The 19,187-nt window shown below is 42.5% G+C and overlaps 2 protein-coding genes across 2 annotated transcripts in view; one reads left to right on the forward strand and one right to left on the reverse strand.

Moving 5' to 3' along the window:
- Positions 1 to 19,187, reverse strand: part of LUZP1 (leucine zipper protein 1) — a 77,529-nt gene that overhangs the window by 26,099 nt on the left and 32,243 nt on the right. The gene's annotated exons all lie outside the window — the stretch shown is intronic.
- Positions 1,522 to 6,531, forward strand: LOC136121283 (large ribosomal subunit protein eL43-like). The gene is made up of 3 exons (XM_065875177.1): positions 1,522 to 1,845; positions 5,960 to 6,071; positions 6,449 to 6,531. Exons 1-3 carry the CDS (start codon positions 1,522 to 1,524, stop codon positions 6,529 to 6,531), a joined length of 519 nt encoding a protein of 172 aa, XP_065731249.1.

Here is a 19,187-nt window from a genome sequence, read left to right on the forward strand (position 1 = left end):
ACTCACACTATACCCCTCCTTTCATCACAACCGCCCATCCCTCTCTTACATATCCCACTGACCACCCTGTGACCTCCTTCCCAGGCTGTTGGTCCCTTTTTTTTTTTGGCAATACGCGGGCCTCTCACTGTTGTGGCCTCTCCCGTTGAGGAGCACAGGCTCCGGACATGCAGGCTCAGAGGCCATGGCTCACGGGCCCAGCCGCTCTGCGGCATGTGGGATCTTCCCGGACTGGGGCACGAACCCGTGTCCCCTGCATCGGCAGGCGGACTCTCAACCACTGCGCCACCAGGGAAGCCCTGTTGGTCCCTTTAATCCAATTTCCGCACCTCCACCACCAACCACATAACATACATACGGATACAGAATCTACCCCTACCTCCATCCTCCTAGGGAGCTAGAAGGCTAGAATTCAGATGAAGAAGTAATAAAATGATAGCTTTTTAAAACTGGCTTTAAAAAAGACGAGGGATTTAAGTCTCAAGCCAGTTAAGACCTAAGAGAGAAGAATTATTGATAAGCAATGAAAACAGCTAGAAAAGAAGTAGAAAAAAGGATCTGTACCAGGGGCAGCGCCCAAGGGATGGCTTGGGTGGGCGTGGCAGAAGCTTTAGCTCTCTCTCCCCCCACCACACACTTCAGAAAGAGAATCAGTCTACGCAGATTAAGTGTGGTTGCTATTCAAACAGCATCAGGACTGGCCCACAGACCTTCTGTCCTGCCCCTCCACCCACCTTACACACACACACACACACACACACACACACACACACACACGCGCACCTTCCTTTGCAGAGCCTAGAACCTTTCCTACACAAAAATTCTAAACTCCTAACAGTGACAGCAGCACCTCTACTGAAAGCTGCTGCCCCCTCCACCTACTGCCAAATTTGCTGGCATAGTAATAAAGCCCAGGAGCCTATTCTCTTCAAAACAGGATAGAATACATTGCCAAAAATCAAACAAACAGGAACTCCAGATGATCCTGATTTGTTCTCAACTATCACACAGCCTTTCCTTATTTCTAAGGGCAAATGATTTCTTTCCTTTGCTTCTGAATGTCATTTACTTCTTGCATCCTCAGTGTACTGGTCCTCTGTCCCCAGAGACAAAGGATGACTGTAAACATCCTCAAACTCTGTAGTGCTGCCCCTTCAGAGCCTCTCACCCCAGCAGATCCAGCCACATCACTGCCCCAGGCATCTCCTCTGGTGCTCCTGGCTAGTACTGCTGGCAGCAATAGTGAGGGTTCTGGGTGCATGTGCTCTCTGTCTAGAAGAAGAGCTAACAGGACCCTTACAGATCATGGAAGAGCCCAACTGCCTCATCTTCCAGAGGAGAAAATGAGTCCCAGCAAGGAGAAGAGACTGGCCCAAGGTTGCAAAGCTGGTTGAAGTGAACCCGGTTGAGTCCACCTGAGATAGTTCACAAGCCACATTAAGGAAATGCATCAGTCCATCCTCATTTGATTGAAGATTAAAGCTCTCTTACTCTCTGGGCTCGGACCTAGGTTGCGGTGACATGGCTAAACGCACCAAGAAGGTCAGAATGGTGGGTAAATATGGGACCCATTATGGTGCCTCCTTCAGGAAAAGGGTGAAGAAAATTGAAATCAGCCAGCACGCCAAGTACACTTGCTCCTTCTGTGGCAAACCCAAGATGAAGAGACGAGCTGTGGGCATTTGGCACTGTGGCTCCTGCATGAAAACAGTAGCTGGTGGTGCCTGGACCTACAACACCATTTCTGCTGCCACAGTAAAGTCTGCCATCAGAAGAGTGAAGGAATTGAAGGCCCAGCAGAAGCAAGACCATTTGAAACACTGCAGCCTAAATGGATTAATTTATGTAACCAAAAAAAAAAAAAAAAAACTCTCTTAAATGTATATCACTTTTGTTCCCAAAACACTTTGATAATAGATAAAAATGCTAGTGGGTAGTTCTGCTTCCAGTATACTCCTCCCACAGATAAACAACTAAACACTCTGAATAAAATATAAAAAACAACTATCTGAAGTGAACAATGGCTGGCAGATTTTAGAAAAGTTAAAAACTGGAAGAAGGGACTGGCAGGGGAAGAATTCCCCATTTTTGGAGCTTTGACCTGAGGGTTGTCCAGCTGAAGATCCAATTAAAAGTTAAACCCTAGACTTTCTGTCCAGAAGGCAGAGAGACCAGAGAAGCCACAGACAATAAGAAGAAAGAAGAGAGGCTGAGATGGAGAGCCTAGGTTCTGTAGGACACTCTGCCCAGTCTCCAGCTGACCCCTGAACCATGTCCACACGGGGCAGAGTCCAAGGACCTCAGCTAAGGACAAAAGAACTGGACTGAGATTTGAACTGCCACCCACCACAGGTGAGACAGAAAGTGCAATTTTGAGTCTAACCAACTTAACTATCTGCTAAAACAAAAAAACATCAACAGAAGCCAGAGTCTCCACAACATAACATTCACATGCATCCATGTCCAGGACACAATCCCAAGTTACATAAAGAACTAAAAGAACTAAACCCATTTGCAATAGAAAAGACAATCAGGAGAGGGCAACTCTAAGATGACCCAGATGTTGGAATTATCAGACAAGGATATTAAAGCAGCTATTAGAACATCTATTAAAAGCAGAGAAATTGAAAAAAATTTAAGTGGAAATTTTAGAACAGAAATGCAGGATCTGAAAATTCTCTGAATGGGCAGGCTTAAGAACGGAATGGAGATGACAGAGAAAAGAGTCAATGAAACTTGTAGATCAAACTGAAATAACTGGGTCATCCACAGTCTCTAGAAAAACCACCCTCAGGCCTTTCACCTAAGTGTATGCAATGATTACTTTCTGTTATCAGAAAAATAGGTATCAGAGAGAACCAGAATGACTAGGAATCACAGAGAAACCATTACCTGCAATTCTTTTGGACCAGGCCACCCCTCATCTACTAATTAACTCTTTCAAATATAAGCAAAGAAGAAAGTATAAAGGTAGAAAATGAGAGGGCAGGATAAAAATGTACACCTGAGATAACCATAATATCCAAAGTCCTAAGAGTCAAATCTAGTGCCCCACTGTGTGTACTGAGAAGCAAGGAGATCGTCATGTTTTCCCCTATAATTGCTGAGGTAGCATTCTCAGGATTGTTGGCGAAAAAAGCCAGGAGGGATCTTTAACATTTTTTTCTGCCCTATGTGGTCTCTTCAACAAAAATCCAACCTGGTAAACAGGCTGCTAGCAGGATGGGGTGGAACCAGCCGGTGGTCTGGAGCTGAAGAGTACCAGCAGCTTGGTGAGAGTCAACCTAGTGCCACCTGGATTGGCGAAAGCAGCTAACCTGGCACTGCCACTGACCAGCGTCCCACACTCAGGTTACCATGTTGGAGTTCAGCTGCAAAAGACACGTGCATTTCTGTAAACCCTGCCTTTCTCTCATGCCCTTCCTCCCCACCCACACACCTCCCCACAGGGAAGAGAATCCAGTGCAAGTGCTCTTTTCTCAAGTCCTGTCATTAATTCTTAAATTGTGTTAATAATAGAGGTTTCAACACTTATCTATGATGGAGGGCTACTAAAATAATGTCTTTCTTTTTCTAATTCTCCCAGGATAACTTTTTACCCATGTACCTTTTAAGATGAGAAGAAGATACTCTTATCCCCCATATGACAGATGAGCAAACAGACTGAGAGACTTGTGACCCTTTTAGGAAAGCTACAAACAGAGGCAGGACTGGCACCCAATAATCCCATCTCTGAGCTTCAGGGTTTCTTCACCTCACTAAAGAAGCCTTACCCAACATAGACCCAAAAATATAAAGATTGCAATTGGAAAGAAAGGACTTAAGAACTTAGTATTAATAAACAATTGATAAGACTCATTTGTGATCAGCATATCTGTGTAAATGCAGGCCCTCAAGGAGGCCACCTGGCTCTGCTGTCTCCTTCCTTAACCAGTAGGTTATAATTGAGACCAGGCATCCTTGCAATTAGCCCATGTTTGTGGGGTTTAGCAACAGAACCACATGCCTGAGATTGTTGGTTATTCACCTGTTTTAACAGAGTTGGCTGAATCAGAAGAACATGCTGGCTGCCTTTAACCTCTAGAAGTCTATAATTAGGATATCAAGGGGCCACAAGGATTACAGCAAGTAATGGCAAATGTAGTTAAACAGCAAGTCACAGAAATCACCCTACGGAGAAAGGAACCAAAGGGCTTTTATTACCTAATTTAATCTTCATGGTAACCTATCAGGAAAATACCATCATGTTTAGTTTATAAATGAGGAAAAATTAAAGGTTCGAAGTCACATAGCTGATAAGTGATAACTGATAAGTGGATTCTCACCTACATATTTCTGCCCCAAATTTTGCTTTCTCCTCTCCATTATACCTCCTCTCTAAGGAATCATCTCTCAGATCTCACCCTCAAAAAAGTCAGTCCTGACCCACAGTCCAAACATCACAAACCTACATGAGGTCGATGGGTAGTGTGTTCATTTTCTCATTCATTCATTCATTCTAATATTGACTGACAGTGCATCAAGCTCTGGGACAAGCACTGGGGATAAAACAGTGAACAGAAACTGACTGTCTTCGAGGCATTTTGTACAGTACAACAGAAAAGCACTGACTGAAGAATCATATAAAATCTATGAAGTACAATTAATAGAAAGTGACCCACTGGGGGAGGTCTAGAAAGGCTCCAATTCGCAAAGAACGTTCCAAGTAGAAGAGGGAGTACAGTGAGCTTGAAGAACTAAAGTAAATCTGTATAACCAAAGAAGGGAGAACCAATAGACACAAGAGATGAGACTGGAGAGGGCCATACCATGCAGGCCTTTGGACCCCAAATTATTATTAAACTACCCAAATAATTTAAGTCATTTAAGTGTTAAAAAGATGTAACATGTGTACATTTCAAAAAGATCACTTTGGCTTTAGTATGCACAACAGATGGAAGGAGGTAAGGATGATGCCAAGAGATCAGTAAGGAGGCTAGTTCTGTGGTCCAGGAGAGATAATAGCTAACAATACTGGGTGCATACAGGGCACTTCCTATGTGCCAGACACTGTTCTAGGTAATTTATATGAATGAATTTAATCCTTGTAACAACTCTGTGAAACAGATACTATTATCAATACTGAACAGATACTACTATAAAGTTAAGTAATTTAACGAATTCCATGCCCCCGCTTGGCGTCCTCACTTCCCTCATAATCAGTCCCTTGCAAACAACTTTAATTCATTTCTTCTTTTTCAACTAGTAAAACTTCAATCCTTGTTAAACCAAACTAACAACCTCTCCAGGCCTACACCAAAGCAGCAAAGTTATAAAGTTGAAATAAATTTGTATCTCTAGAGAAAATATAACTACATTGACTGGTATCATTTTAAATTTACCACCACAAATTTCAAACGGGCCCCCTCAGTGCTGCCAGCAATCCCACTGCATTTCCCTTAGTAGGTTCACTTTTCTATTCCCCCAAAATGACTCTTTCACATCTTTTTCCCTTTCAGTAAGCCTCCAGCTCCCATCAGCTAATGACTTTGCCACAAAGAAGCAACAAGAAACCGTCATCTTCCACTCCAAATCTAACAAACACACGAGCACTCTGCTTTCCCTACTGCTACAATGAAGACTCTTTGTTAGTATATAAAGTACGAACTTTCATATCTACTATGGATCCAATTCCCTCTTTTTTTTTTTTTTTTTTTTTTTGGGCGGTACACGGGCCTCTCACTGTTGTGGCCTCTCCCGTTGCGGAGCACAGGCTCCGGACGCACAGGCTCAGTGGCCATGGCTCAAGGGCCCAGCCGCTCCACGGCATGTGGGATCTTCCCGGAGCGGGGCACGTACCCGTGTCCCCTGCATTGGCAGGTGGACTCTCAACCACTGCGCCACCAGGGAAGCCCTCCCCTCTTATCTTCATATGCAGTTATCCCCACTCTCTCTTACATCATCATTTTTCTCTTTACAGACTCATACCCATCAGCATACAAATATGCTTGAGAATGGCACTACGCTTAAGTGTGGTCCACAAACCAGCACTGGCTCACAAACTGTTACCATTATAGGTACAGAAATTGAGAGTAAGCATACAGACGTTTGTGTAGCAAGGTGACATTGCTGCAACATCCAAGCATATGATCAGTGGACTTCTCAAATGGTACACCAGTAAGTTGGTGAACCCAAATAGTGAGTCATGTGTGAAGTAAACTATGTACAAATCGTACACAGTACTACCACATGTAGATCCCCGACAGATTAGATCCAGAGGCCACATTTGAGAAGCAAGATTCTAGAATTACCCATCTTAAAAAACAAGACAAAAAAAAAACTGAAATAAACTCTCTTTTGAGCTCACTTCCTCCAGCTGCTCCAGCCCCAACGTCTCTGCTTCTCTTCAAAGCAATACCTCTGGAAGAGTTGTCTACACTCTTCATTTCCTCCCCTCTCATTCTCTCAGTTCACTCCAACCAGGCTTCTATCCTCAACATTCCACTAGAACTGTTCGTCAGGGTCAAAGGCCTCAATATCGCCAAATTTTAAGGTCACCTCTTTGACCTCTAAATAGCATTAACACAAATAAACACTCTTTCTCCGTCAAAACACTTTCTTCCTTGGATGCAGGATAACACGCTTTCCTGATCTTCTTCCTACTCCTCCCCTGGCTCTCCCTTATACATTTTTGCTGGCTCCTTCTCCTCTGCTTGACAAGGGACAGTCCTGGACCTCTTTTCTTTATCTGTACCCTTCCTTTCTTTGGGTAATCTCATCCAGTACCATGACTTAATATCAATGACTTCCAAAGCTTTTACCTCCAGAACTGAACTCCAAAAGGATATCCAACAAGCTACCTAACATCTCTACTTAGACATCTAATCGACATCACAAATCCATATATTCTCATATGCTTGATGGCCTTCACCTTTTACTCTTCTCTCCCCAAACCCATTCCTCTTCAGATCTTCCCCCATCTCAGTCCACAGCCACACCATTCACCCAGCTGTCCAGGCCAAACACCTGGAATCATCCTGGATTCTTCTTTCCCTCACATCCCACATGAAAATCCATCAGCAAGTTCTATCAACTCTACTTCCAAATTTTCTTGAATCTGTCCCTCTGCCCTCTACACTGCTGTTAAGCACCCTAGTCCAAGCTCCTGGACTCTCACCCTACCAATTACAATAGCCTCTCCTTAAGCCTCCCTACTACCAACTGTCCCCATTCTCCAAATAATGGTGAATTAATTTCTAAAAATTTAATCAGAACAAGACTCTATCCTGCTTAAAAACAACAAAATCTCTAATGGCTTTCCCATTCACTTAGAATAATCCAAAGTCCTCACCATAGCCTACAAGGCCCTACATGATCTGACCCCTATCTACTTCTCTGGCCTCATTTCCTACCAGGTCCCCTCCTCACTTCCTGTTCCTTGCACACACACTGTTCATTCTTGCCTTAAGGCCTTTGCACTGTTCCCTTTTCCCTTTGTACAGCTAGCTCCTTTTGTTCATTGAAGAGTCAGCTTAAATTTTACCACCTCTATAAAGACTTGATCAGCCGATATAAAGTAGCTCTCACCCGCTAACATATCACCCTGGCTTATGCTCACCTTAGCACTCAACCTTATCTGACAGTTTGTCTATTTGTTTATTGCTTGCCTCTTCCTCCCCACTCCCTGTCTAGCTCATCACTATATCCCCAGGGCCTAGAACAGTGCCTGACTGACAATAAGTAGATGAGTCTACAGCACAGGGGAGTGATTTAGGCTGGAGACATGCATTTATGAGTCATGTGCAGAGGTGTGGTTACTAAAGCCAATGGGGTGGATGTGATCACCCAGGCAGAGTGTCCACTATGAGGAGAGGGGACAGCCAGGGAGAGAAGAACATTTAATAGCTGAAGAATAGAGGATGAGCCTGCACAAACAACAGAGAACTATGAGGAAGAACAAGAGAGTGTTATGTCACTGGAGCCAAGAGAAGAGAGTGTTTCCAGAAAAAAAGGGCGGCCAACAGTGTTAACTTCACTGAGAAAATTAAAAACGAAAAATATCTGTTGAATTCAGCTTCATGGAGGACATCAGTTACCTTAGCAAGAGGTGTTGCAGTGAAATGATAAGGACAGAAGCCAGACTAGAGCAGGCTGAGTGAGCAGAGTGAGGCAGTGAGTATAAACAGCTTTTTAGAAAAGTTTGGCTATTTGAAAGTGAAGGTGATGGACTAAAGAGAATGCAGGGCTGAGGAAGCAGAGTTGTTCTGCCTGTTTCTGTTTAATGGGTGCACTCATCAGAGTACTGCTGCACTCACAAGCTGCAAGTCACCCAAAGGTCTCACACCCTCACACCCAACTTAGGATGCCATTTCCCTTGGACTGATTCCTAAATGCCCGGAGTATCTAGAAGTTTTTGTTTACATGTACATCTCACCTCCCTTACTACATACAGTGGAAGATAAAAACACCCTTTTATATTCTTTCACTTGGTGCTGTCAAGACAGAACACTGGGCTTTCTTACTAAAGGGCCTTAGTTTAAAAGGCTTTCTGCTGCCATTTTAACTTCAAGGCATATATGGGGATCACTGTTATTTCTACCCCAACAAGAAGCTTCTTTTCCATTTTATAGCCCCTAGAGCACTTCCCTTTTGTCTCCATTCCACACTCCCTGTCCACCCTGCCTGCTTCCCAGGCAACACACTATAATGGCAACGGTCTTGGGAGTGAGAGAATCTGGGTTCCCACTATAATTCAGTCACATATCAGGTTAGGTGACTAAACTTCACAATCTCAGTGTTTTCAAGTGGATATAGAGATTATAATATCTAAACTTCATGGAGGTGTTGTAAGGGCTATATGAAAATATACATTAAGTGCCTAAGCACATAAGGCCTAGCTTAAAACACATCCTATAAATGTTAATTCAATTCTCTTCTCATTACCATTCTGATTAAGCCTTACATCCTCTGCACAAGTTTATTTAGTTTCTTTTTTCCCTCTGTCTATGTTGTACCAGGAAAAGGAGAGGAACCTTGAGAAATCAACTTGCCCAGTTCCAACTGAAAGAGTTTTAAAGAAGTACCAAGAGAGGTGGATGGGTGGGGCCAGAGGTATAACCAAGCAGCATCTGAAAGGGCAGGGAGGAGTCCAGAAACAGTCAGGCTCCCTGCCAGGTTCTCCTGGGTCCCCCTCCAAGTTCCTTCTTTGCAGCTAAGGCTGTGTCTCCGTATCATGCTCTTTTAGTAAGTCACGTTTGCCAACAAGTCTCAAGTCAATGTCTTCAGTATTAAAAAAAGCAAAACAGCACTTATACTCACACACATACTGGGCTGTACAAAGGGCAATGGAGCTGTACAAAAGGGCAATGGAGTCCTGAGTTCTAGTCTTGACTCTCCAATTTATTAGTTCTGGACCCTTGTAGGATTATTCTAATTCTCTTACTCAGAGAAACTCTTACTCAAAGTTTCCTCATTTGTAAGACAAAAATAACAATCTGTCTTCACTACAAGACTGAAAGGATCAAATGAAATAATGTATGTGAAAGTACTCTGCACACTATAAAACATGGTTATTGTTATATTATAGGTATACAAAGCAGTTACACAGTCTACATTTGGCCAGTTTAGGTGTAAGTTTGACTGAAAAAGTCCCCAGCTCTGGAGTATTCTATTCTATGACCCAAGGCTACCTATTTCCAACCCAAGTCCCTCTGTCCCTGGCAGGTGAAAAATTTATATTCTAATTCCACTTGATTCCCTTATCTTAGCAAGGTTTCTTGAACTTCTCTGGCTAAGTGGCTCCATGTCCCCAAAATGGTAAAGACCATGACACCTGATGATCTCTAAGGGCCCTTTTGGCTTGGACATTCTAAGCCTCTCTATCCTATACTCTCAAAGCACTTTGTCTCCCTACTTGAGCAATTTCCACTCTACTTTGCATTATAGCTTTATCTTATATTATCCCCTAAGGAGAGAGCAGAAGGTTGTCTTAAATGAGTTTTATATTCCCCACAGCACTTAACATGGAGCTTTGTACATAGAAAGTACTCAAAAAGTATTGGCTGAATTGATTTATTGCTGATTTCTCATTTTTTGCACTTATTGTCCATACCACACAATAATTATAGACTATCTTCTTATCCTTTTATATTCCTTTTGTAGCTCCATAGGCCTGGCAAAATGTGAAACACATAGTCTATACTTTTTTAAGGACTGGTGACTGGTTCATTTCTTGATCAAGGTAAAAAAAGCTCAGAGCCAATCAACCTATCCTACCTACGATTTTTAATAACTGCCTCTGGTTACTGACATATATAAACATGACATTTATCAGACTGTCACAGGAAACTGTATAACAGTTATTACACGGATAGAGGCAAATGGAATGCAGGAGTTAAAGGCCCTTTTCTCCCCAGTGACATCAATAATGTGGTAAAAAGGCAAATATGTTGACAGCTAGCCAGACCTGGACTCTAAGCTCATCTGAGGGAGTGTGGTGGGGGGGATCTTCTAAAACAGCTCCCAGGGATGTCCACCTCCTAGTATCCAAGTTCTATGGGGGCTCCTCCCTTGAGTGTGGGCTGGACCTAATGACTTACTTCTAATGAAGAGAATATGGCAAGAGTTATGAGATGTCACTTCTGAGATTAGGTATAAAAGACTGAATTTTTTCTTGTTGCCTCTCTCTTGCTCTCACCACCTCTTGCTTGCTTTGATGAACCTAGCTGCTATGCTGGAGAGGTCCATGTGGCAAGGAACTGAAGGTGGCCTCCACCCACCAACCAGCAAGGAACTGAGGGCCTCACTCCCATGTCCTGGAGGAACTGAATCTTACCAATGACCACTGAGAGAACTCTGAAGCTGGTCCTTCCCCAGGCACACTGGAGGTGAGCAAGTCCCTCCTGTGAAGTTTTTGATGTGATGTGGGTTTTTTTAAATTTAAAAAGCTGTTAACTCTTAAAGATACATACCGAAATGCTTACAGATGATACGTCTGGAATTTGCTTCAAAATAATACAGGAGGGCTTCCCTGGTGGTGCAGTGGTTGAGAATCTGCCTGCCAATGCAGGGGACACGGGTTCGAGCCCTGGTCTGGGAAGATCCCACATGCCGTGGAGCAACTGGGCCCGTGAGCCACAACTGCTGAGCCTGCGCGTCTGGAGCCTGTGCTCCGCAACAAGAGAGGCCGCGATAGTGAGAGGCCCATGCATCGCGATGAAGAGTGCCCGCCGCTCGCCGCAACTGGAGAAAGCCCTCGCACAGAAACGAAGACCCAACACAGCCAAAAATAAATTAATTAATTAATTTTAAAAATAATAATAATACAGATGGGGTTAAGTGAATGAGGGTATAGATGAAACAACATCAGCCATAGTTTATAACTGCTGCAATTGTGTATGGGTACGTGGGAGTTCGTTATGAAGTTTCCTTTCGTTTAAATTTGAAATTCTCTATAACAAAAAGCCTTCTTGCAGGGAGGGATGGGCAAAATCCAAGAACCCAAGGGCCCTTCTAAGTTCCGACGATCTACGATCCCACAACACCTCAAATCCTATGCTCTGACCTTCCCTAGGTTTGCTGAACTGAGTATACCATTTCAATCCATGCCAGTGACCTACATTATCACTTTCCCACAAAAACTCTGTTGAGCACCCACATCTGATAAGTTAGTTAAAATAAGATTACTTGGACAATTTGGCCCTAGTAGGTGAAGAGAATCGAGTGATACAATGGCTAATTGCTAGAAGGTACTTGGCACAAAGTAGGAGGAACCACCCTAGGGCTTCCTCGTGTAGGAAACCATCACCTGTTGTACTTTATTGTGGCCACCCTTAGGACACACCAGCCTTTGGCCAGTATAGGTATTTTAACATTTCCTCCCTATGCTGTGTACAAACTTAATTTTTTAATCACTTACAGTTTTCTTTCATTATGCCTCAAGTATCTCAATTGGTATGAATGACCTATTTTCTAATTTCCAGTTTTGTTCAGCTAATTAAAAAAGAAAATCTCATGGTCTACAGTTCCACAAGAAAAGAACTTCAACAGGGAAGAAATCATATCTGCTTTTTCTTGTCAGAGTCTCTGATTCTTCGGTTAGAGAATCAATCTTTGAAGTTCCTACTAAACAAGAAGATTCACACAATAAAGTGAAATGAGGATAGATAAATGCAAACTCAGTAACTAGTTCCCACACTCTTCCTTGAGGTACATCACCATTGCTACTGCCACATCCCACTTCTATTGTATAAGATGTCCATGCTCTAATCCGTCATGATAACTTCAATCACCCACACAATATTTATATTCTACCCCCTACCCTTCACCCTCTCTTTATGAATAGTCCTGAGATAATACTCTATCTGAGGGGTTTCCAACTCTGGCTAAATATTAGAAAAACCTGGGGACCTTGCAAAACTATCACTACTGTCTGATAACTGACTCAATTTCTATAAGAGGTCAATGATTCGAAAAAGGCAAGGGATGGGGGAGCAGGGGAAGAGGGACCACTCTAGATGTAAAGAAACTTAAGAAACATAACTTAATGTGTGGACTCTGGGTGGATCCTTATTCTAACAAACTAACTGCAAAGACATTTTTGAGACAATCAAGGGAATTTGATTATGACCTAGGACTTAGATATTAAGGATTTGTTAACATCATTAAATTTCATAATGGCACGGTTATGTGAGAAAATGTCCATATTTAAAGATGCATATTAAAGTATGTGGGGTAAAATTACATGATATCTGGGATTTGCTTTAAAGTTCTTCAACAAATGAAGCAAATGTAGCAAAATCTTGAAAATTATTGAATCTAGATAGATACATACAGGTTCACTGTATTAGCCTCTCCAGCTTTGCGAATGTTTGAAATTTTCATAATAAAAAAATACTTTTTTTAATGCTGACACCTAGGTACAACTATAAAACTCTTTATCAGCTTCTACCAAAGCTGAGCATATGATCCAGCAATCCTATTCCTAGGTATATATCCAACAGAAATGAGTGCCTGTCTACCAAAAAGACATGTACAAGACTAAGAATGTTCATGGCAGCTTTGTCACATAGCTAAAACTGTCCCAAAAGTCCCATAACAGTAGAATAAATAAATAATTGTGGTACATCCAAACAATGAGCTATTACATACTAGATGAATGAATGCAACATGGATGAATACCCAGATATGATACTGAGCAAAAAAATCCAGACCCAAAAAGAGTGCATGCTATCTGATTCTACTTATATGAAACTCAAGAATAGACAAAGCTAATCAATGGAAATAGAAGTCAGAATAAGTGACTACTTGGGCAGCCAGTAACTGATGAGGACGAAGCATGAGGGAGCCTTCTGGAGTTTTGGAAATGTTCTATATTTTGATCCAGAGCATATCTTGATGTGAGTAGTCTTTTGTTTTTTGTTGTTATTTTTTTTTGGCTGTGTTGGGTCTTCATTGCTGCGCACAGGCTTCCTCTAGGTGTGGTGAGCGGGGCTACTCTTTGTTGCGGTGCACAGGCTTCTCATTGCAGCAGCTTCTCTTGTTGCAGAACACGGGCTCTAGGTGCAAGGGCTTCAGTAGCTGCGGCACATGAGCTCAGCAGTTGCGGCACACAGGCCCTAGAGCACGCGGGCTTCAGTAGTTGAGGGACGTGGGCTCAGTAGATGAGGCACGTGGGCTCTAGGGCATGCGGGCTTCAGCAGTTGTGGCATGCAGGCTCAGCAGTTGTGGCTCGCAGGCTCTAAAATGCAGGCTCAGTAGTTGCAGCACACAGGCTTAGTTGCTCCACCACATGTGGGATCTTCCCAGACCAGGGATTGAACCCATGTCCCCTGCATTGGCAGGTGTATTCTTAACCACTGCACCACCAGGTAAATCCCTGTGAGTAGTCTTCACATGACTATTTACACATATAAAAATTCACTGAGTATTTTACTGAAATTTTTGTGTACTTTAGATATATTCAATAACAAACAAACATTAGAGTAAAAATCAGAATCTTACGTACCAGTGTTTTACAAAAGCTCTGTAAGCAATCCTAATGCTAAGAACTTAACGCCAACGCTAAAAACTGTTCTTCTACCTTCTTCTACCTCAACAAACTTCTACCTATCAAGACTCCCAGGTCTTGGACTTCCCTGGTGGTCTAGTGGCTAAGACTCCACACTCCCAATGCAGGGGGCCCACATTCCCAATGCAGGGGGCCCACGTTCCATCCCTTGTCAGGAAACTAGATCCCACATGCCGCAACTAAGGGTTCGCATGCCGCAACTAAAGACCCCACATGCCGCAACTAAAGACCCTGCCTGCCGCAACCAAAAGATACCTCATGTCGCAACTAATGATCCGCATGCCACAACTAAAGACCCTGCACATGGCAACGAAGATCCCGCACGGGGCAACGAAGATCCCGCATGGGGCAACTAAGACCCAGTACAGCCAAATAAATAAATAAATATTTAAAAAAAAAAAAAAAGACTCGCAGGTCTTCCTACTTCCACTGCAATAGTAACTGTGAAACAAGGTAATAAAAACAGAAGCTTGGAAAGATGGTGGTGCGGGGAGTAAAGCGAGAGGCACCTCTTAGAAGAGTAAGAATTCAGGACAAGGGAGGAAAACTGAGGTCAGTGCTGATGGAGCTAAGAACATAGCTGAAAGAGACAGTGAGTATGACAACTCAGATTCTAGTTCTAGCTTATTACTGGCTAGCTATGGGCTTGGCCTTAGGCAAACTGCTTCTTTTCTCCAGACCCCTCTAAGACCTATTACAGTTTTTAAACAGTCTGGAGAGGTAAGTGAGAGGAATCAAGTAAAAACAAGCCCTTTTGAAGGACCCTAGGTTTATCTCTAGCATAGCACTTACCATTCTGTACTATAATTATCTACTGGTTTATCTCTTCCCACCAAACCTAGAGCTCTTAAAAGGCCAGGATTATGTATATCACCTCTGAATCCAAGCACATGCATAGAATTTGGCACATGATAATAACTCAGTAAATGTTCAATAGCTAAACAGCTGAAAACTATGAGTGCCTATACTTATGTTCTTATAAGTACAGATACACTTATATAGACTTATAAGAAAGAATGATTCATTTCCCACATATACACCCCTTTCAAATAACACTGAATAATATTATTTTCCTTATTGATACCAACTAAAGGGAGTCCAGATTCTAAAATACCCAGAATCATCAGAAAGGCTCCCTAGTGTTGTCCTACCAGAAGGCCTCAAAAGTCTATGCCTCCTCCTCCCCAAATAACATACCTCCTAATAATATCTAATGCTTATACATTATTTCATAGTTCAAAGTACTTGCAGTCCCATAATCTCAATTAATCCTCATAACAAGTCTATAAGGAGGTATTATCAAATCCATTTTATATAATGAGCAAACTGAGGCTCATATTTTAAATAATTTGCTGACCTAAGGTAAACTGAAATTAACTAAAGGAGGGCTTTCAATATGTACCCTCTTTCTTCGGAGCCCAGAGGGAGGAGAAACAGGAACATCACTACCTCTGCTCCCCTGGCCTCCCCAAGTGAGATGGATCAGTCCACTAGCTGCTTTTGCTTTATTGAGCTGACTACCTCTTAAATTTTCCTTGTCTCTATGAGAATCAGTTATATGATTTTTATGTTAAGCAAAAAATAAGTCCAGCCCAAGTAGAAAAATCCCAAGTCTACAAACAGCCACACTCAAAAGCTTCTAGCTGACATCCTTGTGTATAAAGCTAAAGAAATAGGAGAAAAACTTGCTCCAGCAGGGAGGTATAAACCCTACCAACCAAACGGCCCTACAGTACTCAGGCAGTTATGCACAACTGATTTAGTTTGTACTTGCTTTTATATTTTCTTCAATAATTTGTACTGTCTATTGTTTTCTCCTCACCATTGCAAATTCTTCAAGGGCAAAGGTCACATCTTCCAGTTAAGACGGTCCATCTCCTATATAAACGAGCATACTGTACCCAAACTAAAACTGGACCATGTTTTTCTGACCCTGTAATTTATATAAACTGTCTTTCCCAAAATTAAAAATTTAAATACTTTTTTAATTTAAGTACTTAAGTTATTAAATACTTTAAGTAATTAACAAGCTGACATTCTTCAAAAGAATAACATATATAAAATCTAGAGTCTCTAAGAAACAAACACCAAAGAACACAGCATCTACAATAATGGCAGGCACACATTTGAGTGGGAACTCAATAAAGGTGAACTGTGTGAATGATAACTGAGAGCTCAAAATCCATTAAAAATCACTTAAAGCAGAATGAAGTAACCAGGAACCAAGAGAAATGGATAGAGAATGCCAAATTAATTGGAAAAACAGCAAGTCAGACTCTAAGGCAGTACCACCCAAAGTCATGCTTGGGGTCCCACAAGGGAACACTGGATCTAAGCACTGCATTACACCCACAGCAGAGATCTATAGCCCAAGTGCAAGCATTCGGGTAATTACTCCCCACTACCACTGCCCTGAGGTCCAGGCACAGGACTGCAGGAGTTAAACCAGGCAATACTAAAAGTGAGGAGGAAATTAGCATGCCACCTGACACTTCTCAGGCACAGCCTAAGCCGATTAGTTTAGGTTACAAACACAACTGCAAGATTCCACTACACTGATGAAACTACTCTTTTTCTGCAAACTAAAAATAACCTATTTATCAAATCCGGAGCATTCCTCAAGTATTTTTGCCCTGTCAGCTACCCGAAGTTCCATTTCCTCAAATCCTTCATTTAATCTACAGTGTTTTATTGGATCCAAGTCTCCCCATGTCCCTCAGCTTCCCCCTTCATCCTAATCCTGTGACTACTGCAAGAGACAAAAACCCTTTCCTAACTCAAGCGTTTTAAGTTTCTTTTCTAATAATAAGCATGTACAAAGCTTGTGGCTCCTGCCTTTTGTAGAGCCGCAAATGGATGATGGGCTGAGCTGCAGCAAAGAATAATGAAAAGCAAAGAAAAAATGAAGGACAAGACAGGGCATGATCAGGAAGTTGGCTAAATGCTTTTCATTCAGGCAGGAATAGAAGGAACCCCACCCACTTAGAAGAATAAAGCATAAGGGTGAATGGTTTCCAATACAGAGCAGACTGTATTTTACCACCTTACAACATAACAATCAAGCCTGCTCTGGGGACAGATAAATACCCAAAGAGCTCTGAGTATCCCACAAGAATCACTAGTCTGTCCTAGGGTTGAAGTGACATGTTCAGGGGAAACAAGCTTCCATAATTTAAGCCAAACAAGTCAGGCATAAACTGCAGATTTTCTAGTCATAAAGTGCTGAGACAGGTGCTCAAATCATCAGCAGTTCTCCTCCTCTCAGGCCCTAGGGTAAACTAACACTCCTTTTCCAAAGGTGGAAACTAACATGGACTCTGAACTTCCTTTTGGCCCCTTGTGCCCTGCAGTAGCCTCAGGAGAATGCCACAATACTCTGCCACCCTATATAGATGTAACAAAGCATTTGCTATTGTAAAACAGTTACTTGGGATATACATAATGCACTTCCCACAGATCCAACTTTCAAGTCTTCTCTCACCCCTATTTTTATCCTTTTATCTCTTTAAAACAAAACAAAACAAAACCTGGCTTATCTATAAAATCCACACTCTCAGAAACATTCCTCCTGAAAAAAGAAAACTTTAGCCTGCGACCACCCAAGGTGCACTGTGGTAAAGTTCCAGTGCAGATCTATGCTGTGCATCAAAGCAAACTGCAAGTTGTGGTCCTTCCAGGATTCATGAAATCAAAGAATATCAAAGCTGGAAAAATCCTTGGGGGTTAATTATCCAGTCCTAATTTTCATTTTATTTTTTATTTTTTTGGCCAGACCTCACGGCTTATGGGATCTTAGTTCCCCAACCAGAAATCGAACCCATGCCCCCTGCAGTAGAAGTGCAGAGTCCTAACCACTGGACCACCAGGGAATTCCCCAATTTTCATTTTAATGATGGGGAAAATATGACCAGAAGAGAGGAAATGGAAGCTTGGAGCAAAACTGAACCTAAGACCTAGGTATCCAGACTCCCAACTCAGGCCTCTTATGCCACACCATACCTCTGCAGAAGACTGAGTTTACGGGAGTCAAGTAGCTAAGGAAAAGGGAGGAAAAAGAAAGGAAAAAAAGGTACCAAGCAAAGAGACCAATTCTTTGTGAATTCCCCTCCTCTGTTACTGGAGGAGGAGAATTCAGGGGACCAGTTACTGCTCCTCCAAATGCCTTAACTTTGAGGGTTTGTCTCTTAGGGACTTCCCTGGTGGCGCAGTGGTTGGGAATCAGCCTGCTAATGTCAGGGACACAGGTTCAAGCCCTGGTCCAGGAAGATCCCACATGCCGCAGAGCAACTGAGCCCGGGTACCACAACTACCGAGCTTGCGCTCTAGAGCCTGTGAGCCACAACTACTGAGTCCACGAGCCACAACTACTGAAGCCCACGTGCCTAGAGCCCATGCTCCACAACAAGGGAAGCCACTGCAATGAAAAGCTTGCACACTGCAACGAAGAGTAGCCCCTGCTCGCCGCAACTAGAGAAAGCTTGCACGCAGCAACGAAGACCCAAAGCAGCCAAAAATAAATAAATTAAATAAAATAAAGAGCTTGTCTCTTAAACATTACATAATTTTTACTAAAAGCAAGATACAAATTGCCACTCACACCCTAATGGGGCCTCCCAATCACTGGACAGGCAAAATCAAAATCAACCAAATACTAGGATGGAACGACTACAAGAACCCTTAAATAGAAAGATGGCATCCTTTGGGGGAAGAGGGCACATTTTTAAAAGACGACTCAATTGTATGACACCACTGAAAGAAGCCACATTATCAGATCATATTCTGTATCTAGGCCTTAGAGAAAATTTCAGTTCTCTGAATCTTTTTCTTTAACAGTAAAATGAAAAGTATAGACTTTCATTCATTCAAAGACCCTTTCAAGTTCTAAAAGGCTCAACCTCTTTCCAAGAGGCCCCTACTAAAGGAAGACACTAGCCATAACAGTACCCAAAAGGCAAGGTACAAAATTCTTAAGCCTGACCACCGGCCTGGAGATGGGTCCTGGCGGATGGGCTTCCAAGCTACCAGTCTTCCCAGCTACCAGTCTTCCCACAACCTGACAATGAACATCAGTGGTATCACTAAAATTAAACATGGGAGAAACAGTGCACACTTTCTTCTACACTGTGCCCACTAGAATGTT

This window comes from Phocoena phocoena, chromosome 1 (assembly GCF_963924675.1).
Source record: "Phocoena phocoena chromosome 1, mPhoPho1.1, whole genome shotgun sequence".
In the NCBI taxonomy this organism is placed as follows: Eukaryota; Metazoa; Chordata; class Mammalia; order Artiodactyla; family Phocoenidae; genus Phocoena; species Phocoena phocoena.